The sequence below is a fragment of the Vigna unguiculata genome, chromosome 6, assembly GCF_037176805.1.
Source record: "Vigna unguiculata cultivar grain cowpea cultivar isolate G323 ecotype 2 chromosome 6, ASM3717680v1, whole genome shotgun sequence".
Lineage (NCBI taxonomy): Eukaryota > Viridiplantae > Streptophyta > Magnoliopsida > Fabales > Fabaceae > Vigna > Vigna unguiculata.
In genome coordinates, this window is record NC_140797.1 from 31,764,400 (window position 1) to 31,773,624 (window position 9,225).

Below are 9,225 nucleotides of genomic sequence, written 5' to 3' on the forward strand. Positions count from 1 at the left end.
CATTAGACTTTGATTTTGTTTTGAACTTGAAATTTAGTTCCTAAACTTATGTATGACAAGTTATTTGATTTTTAATCTTTACTAAGTTTGTATAATATGATACACTTGATGCTTTTATATATGATGACAAAATTGTTAATTTTTGAAATTAAGTTTGGAATTTAACTTTGTTTAATAATAAACTAAAAAAAAAACTTATTTAAAAATATTTCTACAAATATTTAATAAAAATGTAAATTTTATTAAGAATATCATCATAACTTGTATACAAAGATTAAATTGAGTTTCAATCTAAGAAGGGACAATATTGCTTCATTTTTACAAAAATTGGAACTAAATTGAAACTAAAAACAAATATAGGGACCAAATTGAGTCACTTTGACATGTGGCACAACTGTGAAGTGACACGTGTTAAAAATTAAAAAAAATTTAAAAATTTAATTTTGTTTTTAAAAAAAATTCAAAAAATATTAAAAAAATTCAAAAAAACCAGAAATTGACACATGACGTTGACTTTAACACCGTTTGGTCAAAGTTAACGGTGAGGACCAAATTGAGTCATTTTTAAGAAAATGAGGACCAAATTGAGACAACAAAAAACTTGAGGACCAAACTGAAATTTTATGACAAATAAAGGGACCAAAAGAGTAATTTAACCTAAATTTTTGTTTGACAAACATCCATTTTTGGTAAAAAAAAAAATTCTAAAACTTTATTACTTGCAACTTTCAAAATAAGGAAAATGATATAGTATCCACTTTTTGATGTCTTCATGTTCAACAAGGAAGTCACCAAGATGACCAAACAAGTTGAGTTCTCACAACACATCCTTTTTGTCAGTTCAGTACCTACATAAAAAAATAGTTTTTGTTGAAGCCAAATTAGATTGTACCTTGAGATCATTTGTGCTCAACTATAACTAACATGGGTAACCAATGTGCAAATAATAGACCATGGTTCGTAGTTATGAACTCTTAACTAAGCACATATTTGGATTTACAGTTTACTCAGTAAACCAATGAATGAATATTATCACTGCTCAACTATAACTAACATAGATATCTAATGTGTAATGTGTAAATCATAGAGCAAGTGTTCGCAATAATTATATCTTAAGTGTGGGTTTAAAGTTTACTCAATAAGTTAACAAATGCAAAATCACTCATTCTCCACTATAACTACTAGGGGTATCTAATGCGCAAATCATACAACATGGGTTCGCAGATATTAAGTCTTAAGTAACACATATGTGGGTTTACAGTTTACTGACTTAATCCAAAAAAAATATAAGTGGAAACATTTCAGAAACAACAACAACCAAAATAAGAACACAGAATCTTAATCGTACCATCAACAACTCACATTCAAAACAAAAACTCCTCTTCGTTCTTGCTTTTTAAACAAAAAATAATCACAAGCAATACGCAAAAATAAATACAACTTACCACCACGCACCTTTCGAAGAAGCGATCCCGATTAGATTCCACCATAAGGACGAAACCCACAAACTTACACCACTACAATGATGATGACACTACAAACAACAATAGAAATCCCCCATTTCCACCCCAATGGATACGAACGTCGACCCGTCGAAACTTTCGTCCAATGGGTAAACCCACACTATTGCAACGAAGAAGAAGAAGAAGGGTTTTTAGAAAAATAGGGGTTGAAGATGAAGAATGGCGATTGAAGACGGACATCAATGGTTGAAGACGACGAACAAGATGCTTTTTAGTTCAACCATTTGCACTTCCGCTTTCTATTTTTTCTCCTCTAATTTCCACCCCACTTTTTATTTTTTTTCCTCCTGCTTTCTTCCAAAAAAAACGTGAAAATTGAAAAAAATTGAAAAACAAATACCATGTCACATTATGAAATAAATTGTTAAAAAATGGATGTTACTATATATTTTTTATTAACGTTTGGCAAGTGAACCAATCGTTAACGTAGTAATAAAATATCGTCATCTAGGATTGATTTGTTGAATACTAGATTCCTAATTTACATAATTTTGAGAAAATGCGAATCAATATAATTGCAAGCATAAAATTTATAATAAAAACTTTAATAAGAGAAGAATCGTTAGAGGATTGATTTTGTATTTTTTCCTATAAAATTCTACTCATTTTCAATTGATGCAAGTAATGTAATCATCTACTTGAGTTTACTGAGAGCTGTTTTACCCCTAATCCCTTAGTAGGTAAAATCTATTTATTGAATTTGAACCCCCAATTCCTTAGGTCAGTTTACAAAAATTCAATAAAATCATGAAAATCAATAATCATCTCTATTGCAAACTAATTAGATATGCCCAATTTCCCAATTGTGACATAATCTAACTTGTCTTGTTTATAATCGCAAGCAATCCCCAATTTCCCAATTGTGAAAGTGCTCATAAATAAACGATAAAACCATAAACAGAGCACTGAGATGAAGAACATTAACAAACATCAAATGTAAAGAGTAGAACCTATAATCCAAAGTCGTACATCAATCCTCCAACAAAAAGAAATTAATTCTGCATAATGAAAAGAATAAACTCCAAACGGTAGCCAAAACAACAGACCAAGTCGAGAGGAAGGAGAAGAAGTTTTTTTTTTTCGAGAACGCTCCCCTCTTATCTTTTTCCATGTTCTCTCCTTTGCTGAGGTAATTTTCTCTCTCCTCTAACCGTTTCCCCCTATCTCTCCTCTTTATATTTTCTTTTCCTTTTAAATCTTTATCAATCCACATAATCTTTAAATTTCTCGCTGGAAATTCCACAGGTTGTGGAAAAATCCACAGGCCACCTGTGGAACACACTGTTTTTGCGCATGATCTCCTGAAACAAACTCCACAAGTCGTGGAAAAATCCACCAGGCACCTGTTGAACAAACTGTTTTGAAACTCACATCTTTGAAGCCAAATCCACAAGTCGTGGAAGATTCCACCGGACACTTGTGCTATTTTGTGTCTAACTTACTCCCTTCATACCTGTTTACACCAACAACACACCTATCCAAATGTATTGAATAGAGAAACATTACAAAATTCTTGAGAAACATTTTGAGAAACTGCCTTTTTGAGATTTACAGAGTTCTTGTGCATTCTTGTGAGATCATTCAAGTAAAGATTCAAGAAGATCGATAGTGGATTCAACCTTGGTGGGTCAAGCTTGGACCTAGGAATCAAGTGACAAATTTGCACAACTACTACGTGTATTCGTTCCTTGTTTCTTTTCTATTGTATTTCTGATTACAGTTGATGCACTGTGTAAAGTGAAGGTCTAGGTGCAATTGTGTGGATGCATTACTCCTAAGGGGAGTTCTTGATTTGTAGATCAAGCTCCTTAGTCTTTAGGGTTTTGAATTATATAGATGCTCTTGTAATTCTTGAATCTCTATTGATTTAGTGGAATCCTCCTAAGTGGGTTACTTAGGAGAAGACTGGATATAGATTCATCTTGAATTGAACCAATATAAATTGGTGTGTTCTTTGTTTCTCTCTTCTCTTACACCTTTCTTGATTATTTTATACAGTCTATTAACACAGCACTACAGAACTGGTAATTTGGGTTACAAGGGTTAAAGAAACTTTCAATATTCAATTAAAATAAGTGAAAGATTCAATAACCAGTTTAGATCCCTTTCTTGGTTGAGTTATATTAGACAGATCTATTTTAACAATATCCATAAATGAAACATTCCCTAAAATATTGAAAAATTGCAACGCCAAAAAGCCAGATACATTATTACTCGTATGCTTAATTGATTTATTCTCATTCATACGATCCTTAATTTGAAAAACAGTATAAACAAAAGCAATTGGAACCTCCAACGTATTATAATTTTTCATCCTCTAAATCATCTAAATAATTACACTAACGATAATTACTTTAATCACTATAAAAAAATAAGTACAAAGAGACTTCATAAACTGAATAATAAAATCTAAAGAGAAAAACATCAAATTGAGTTACCTCATCCATTAATAAAGTTCAAACAAAACTTAATAGAATTAAAGTTTGTACTTAGACTGTAATATTTATTATTAGTTCGTACTGTTTACCTTAAAATAAATATTTAATATGATATATTTTAATTGTTAATTTTACATGTAAGATTGTGCAACATAAATATATAGTTATAAATGTTGTTATAAATCATTAAAAGATCTTATGAATTATTTTAAAATTTAGAGGAAAATTGGTTTCGTACCACTATTAGAATCTAAGAAAAGCAAGGATTGAAATTGAGACTTTTCTTATGTTATAAATCCCTTTTGAACTTTATTGATAAAAAAAAATTATAATTTTTGCACATTGTTTATGCTGGAATTATGTTTTTTAGCAACTATTATTTCAACATTTTTTTCTTGTTTTATGGATTTATACATTTATTTATAACTAATTACTTTATTAAAAAATTATAATATCCTACTTATGAATCTGAATTTAAAAAGTATATGTACTATATCTAGGCAAATTCAGACAACTATCCGGTCTAAACTGCCTACATGTAGTCCTATTATAAAAATAATAGACAAATGGTCAACCGAACAAAATAACACACACGACAGCTCAGGCCGCCTACTATAAAGGATAGGGTATAATGAAGAGCCACTAACTCCAAAACTTAAGGAACTACAAACAAGGCTCCTATTGTTTTCCCACATAGACAAAAGACTTGGGCTTAGCCCAGGCCCATATAGAATCTGAATATTGGCCCAACATAACTAAGGGGGGGCCCAACCCATAAGAAAAGACAGACACAATTAATAACTCTATAAATACACGTAGACCCCAACAATTAAAAGGATTAATTCACTAGAAGAAAACACATACAAGTCAAGGAGAAAACCATTCCTAGAAGTCAGTGATTGGAGTAAGACATGATTTGTGTTCCCTAACATTTTGTTATTGTTTCCGCAGGAACAATATATTTAATTTAATATTTATAAATTAATTAGAAATAAAAAATTTGAATAGTGATTATATTAAATAATATAATTTAAATATATTATAATTATGATAATAAAAAAATATCATAAAAAATATTGTAATTATGGTTATTTTTGATAAAATTAATTTTAATAAATGTATATTTATTTGGTTAAAATAATTTATGTGATAATGTCTTTTGTGTAATAAGTTGAAAAAAATTAAATTAAATTTTTACTATATAAATATGCATTTATCTGGTTCATATCAATTCCCTTAATTCATCTTATTCTCTATTCATTATTTATTATACTTTTATTACGGACTTTTTTTTAAAAAGAAAATAACAATTTTAGTACTAAGTAATATATGTTTTCTAATTATTAACTTTAATTTAAATAATTACTAACTTCAATAAATAATTTTCTAATTTGAATTTGAATTTGAATTTGAATTTATTCCCTTTTATTTTAAATTATAAATTATGAAATTATATATTTTGCTGTATTTTAGATTTATATATTTATTCTAAAGAAAAATTTTGAAAAAAATCTATACTTTTGTAATATTTCCCTTAAATAATTTCTTTTATATATAAACCTAAATGCTTTAAATTTATACTTCTAATTTTTAATTTTATATTAAATTTCTTTTCAAATATTTCCACGTATAATCATATTATTATTTAATAAATTATTTTAAATAAATAAATATCCATTTATCAAAATTAATTTTATAAAAAAAACATAATTACAATATTTTATTATAATAGTTTTTCTGTTACCATAATTATAATATATTTAAACTATCTTATGACTCTTAAAATTATTTATTCTCGATTAAATTATAAATATTAAACTAAATATATTTTTAAATTTATATTCACATGAGTTTATAAAAAATTATAACTTTTTAATAAAGTAATTTATTATAAATAAATGGGTTAAGTATTTTTTTAGTCTCTGAACTTTAATAATAATTAGAATTCATTCTTAATGAAATTTTGATAAATTTTTGTCCTCAAATTTTAAAAATGAGTGGACATAGTCCTTTCAATCCAATTATGTTAATTCTTTTTGAGGTGTCAAACATGTTTGATGCTAGTATTCTAGTTGTTTACACTGTTTAACACGTTCTTACTTCAATATCTGTTAGAAAATGTGTTTGACACGTTTGCGATTGGTTGATGTCTTCATGTTCAACAAAGAAGTCACTAAGATGGCCAAACAGGTTGAGAGTTCCCATAACACATTCTTTTTGCAAGTTTAGTACCTGCATAAAAAAAATAGTTTTTGTTGGAGCCAAATTAAATTCCACCTTGAGAACATTTGGATTGAGATAACTTATGCTTAACTATAACTAACAAGGGTAACCAATGTGCAAATCATAGACCATGGGTTCGTAGTTATGAACTCTTAAGTAAACACATATTTGGATTTACAATTTACTCAGTAAAGCAATGAATGAATATCATCACTGCTATACTATAACTAACATGGATATCTAATGTGCAAATAATAGAGCAAGTGTTCGCAGTAATTATATCTTAAGTGTGGATTTACAGTTTACTCAATAAGTCAACAAATGCAAAATCACTCATGCTCCACTATAACTACCAGGGATATCTAATGTGCAAATCATACAACATGGGTTCGCAGATATTAAGTCTTAAGTAAGCACATATGTGGATTTACAGTTTACTGACTTAATCCAAGAAAAATGTAAGTGAAAACATTTCAGAAACAACAACAACCAAAATAAGAATACAGAATCTTAACCCTAACCTTAAAAACCCACATTCAAAACAAAACTCATCTTCGATCTTGCTTTTTAAACAAAAAAAATCACAATACGCAAAAATAAATACAACTTACCACCACGCACCTTTCGAAGAAGCGACATCGATTAGTTTCCACCACAAGGATGAAACCCACAAACTTACACCACTACAATGATGACGACACTACAAATAACAACATAAATCTCTCCTTTCCACCCCAATGGATACGAACGTCAACCGTCGAAACTTTCGTCCAATGGGTAAACCCACACTGTTGCGACAAAGAAGAATAAGAGGGGTTTTTAGAAAAATAGGAGTTAAAGATGAAGAATGGTGGTGAAGACGAACATCAATGGTTGAAGACGATGCGTTTTAGTTCAACCATTTGCATTTTCGCTTTCTGTTTTTTCTCCTCCAATTTCCACTTCGTGTTTTTTTTTCCTTCCTCTTTCTTCCAAACAAACCAACGTGAACATTGAAAAAAATCAAAAAACAAATGTCATGTCACATTGTGTGATAAGTTGTCAAAAGTGAACGTTACTATATCATTTTTCTTCAAAAAAAAGTATAAAAAATTATTCTATTTAGCAACTTTATGAACTTTCAATAAAATGTTTAATTTTGGAAGAGAAAACGAGTTATGGAGTAAAGTGATATGTAACATGGTCCTTTGGCGCGGACATATAAAATTTCATAAATCATAATATACTAACATTAATTTTCTCTTTAATAAACACAAATGACAGGGTTTAAACAAAATTAACTTTAAATTGCTGTATTAATGGTATAATTTTTTTATTAAACTGAAAAAAATAACTATATCAATACTATCATACTCAACTAATAATTTATCCAAAATAAAAATAATCACTTTTTATTAAAGAGGTGTAAGAAAATTCAAAAGTACATATATAATTAAAATTTAATATTATGGGTTTATAAAAATAAGCCTAAAGCTTTTCAATATGAAAATAGCCCTAACTCTAGGTTTATGAAAGAATAGGCAACCCTTATTTTCTTCATAATAAGTTAGTTTTATAGTAGAATAGGGAGCACCTATTAAAACCTCCATCAGCCAATATGTTTAGCTTTATGGAAGAATAAACAAAACCTACTTTCTTCCTTCTCTCATGAAACCTTCCATAATGAAGCAATAAGTGTTATATATATACCCCATGCAGGAAGTACCAACATAACATAAGAAAGGTTAAAGTATGAGTATGAAGCTTCACAATTGGTCAAGCTCAGAGTATAAAGAGTTAGTTCTCATATACTCTGAAGGATCCAAAAGTAACATTTTGGGTTTGAGGCACAACCAAAATAGGGTATTGCTGAGACTTCGCAACCCTTTCTGCGACTCTGGTGCAACGCGTGAGCTTCTGGTGGAGGTCACTGCTAAGAAGGGAAACACTCGTGAAGGTTTCTACTTTTGGGCTGTCAAAGTGACCACAGGCAGACTCGATGACACTCGTAACCATAATGGATTCAATGGTGAGTCAGATCTGAAACAAACTTTGAACAAGTCTTTTTCTTTACTTCAAATGAAACAACTAACAATATGTTTCGTGATTCTGTCAACAAGTGTGGTCTTTTTCTATGTTTTTGTTTGATGATTATGTCCCTGACTTTGAGACAGTTTGTTATAACAAATATTGGAGCGAGCTTTGTGGGAAGGAAAGTTGCTTTTATGAAGTGATTCGCAAAGTTGGAAACAGAAATTCTGAGGAGAAGGTGAATTGGGAGTTTTCTCACTGGTATTCTGCCGGTGGTGGAACACGAATCGCATACAGTGTCATTATCGAGTGTGACAAAACAAGTGGTCTTAAGGCAGAGCTTAAAGGCCCTTTTAAATGCTTGAATTTGGAGAAAGAACCAGAATCTGAGGCTGCACTCACTCTGCAGAAGATGGAGAAAGAGCCCAGAAAAGAAGCTGAGAGAAAGTTTGTGGAAAGTAAGTTGGAAGGAAGAGAACACATTCTCCTTGCACAAGGTTCTGAGCAACGTGCCACGGTGGTGAATAATATTGTTAATTCAGGAACATTTACTGGTTCTGGAAATGGCTCTAAATACGAAGATTGTAAGATTGATATGAGGTCGGATTTTAAATCATCACCCTAGCCCTGGATTAAGACGTCGAATGTTGTGTTATTTAAAAAATAATTGTGATTTTCTATGAATTTAATAATGCAACTGTGGAGTTTGAAGTATGTATTAATTGGGTCATCACCTTTCTGAAGGAATATAAATTTATCATCATCTATATATGGGTGGCCTACGTTGATCTATAAAAGTTAATTGCGTGTTGTTGTTAGATTTTATTGTTAATTAACATAATGTATATTAGTTATGTATCTTTATATTGGAAAAAAATTCTTATAATTAAATTTTAATTACTTTATAATTTTATGGGTTTTCAATTGAATTTATATTAGAAATCTTCATTTTTTTTATTGATTTTTTTCAGTTAAGTCTTCCTTAATCAGAGTTACACATGACCGTTGGATTTTGTAAATTTAAACAAAAA

The 9,225-nt window shown here is 29.6% G+C and overlaps 1 protein-coding gene across 1 annotated transcript; it reads left to right on the forward strand.

Annotated features, from left to right (window-relative positions):
- Nucleotides 1-7,877: 7,877 nt before the first annotated feature.
- Nucleotides 7,878-9,012, forward strand: LOC114189114 (uncharacterized). The gene is made up of 2 exons (XM_028077821.2): nucleotides 7,878-8,192; nucleotides 8,338-9,012. The coding sequence occupies exons 1-2, from the start codon at nucleotides 7,916-7,918 to the stop codon at nucleotides 8,817-8,819; spliced, it is 759 nt and encodes a 252-aa protein (XP_027933622.1). The 5' UTR covers nucleotides 7,878-7,915; the 3' UTR covers nucleotides 8,820-9,012.
- Nucleotides 9,013-9,225: the final 213 nt, after the last annotated feature.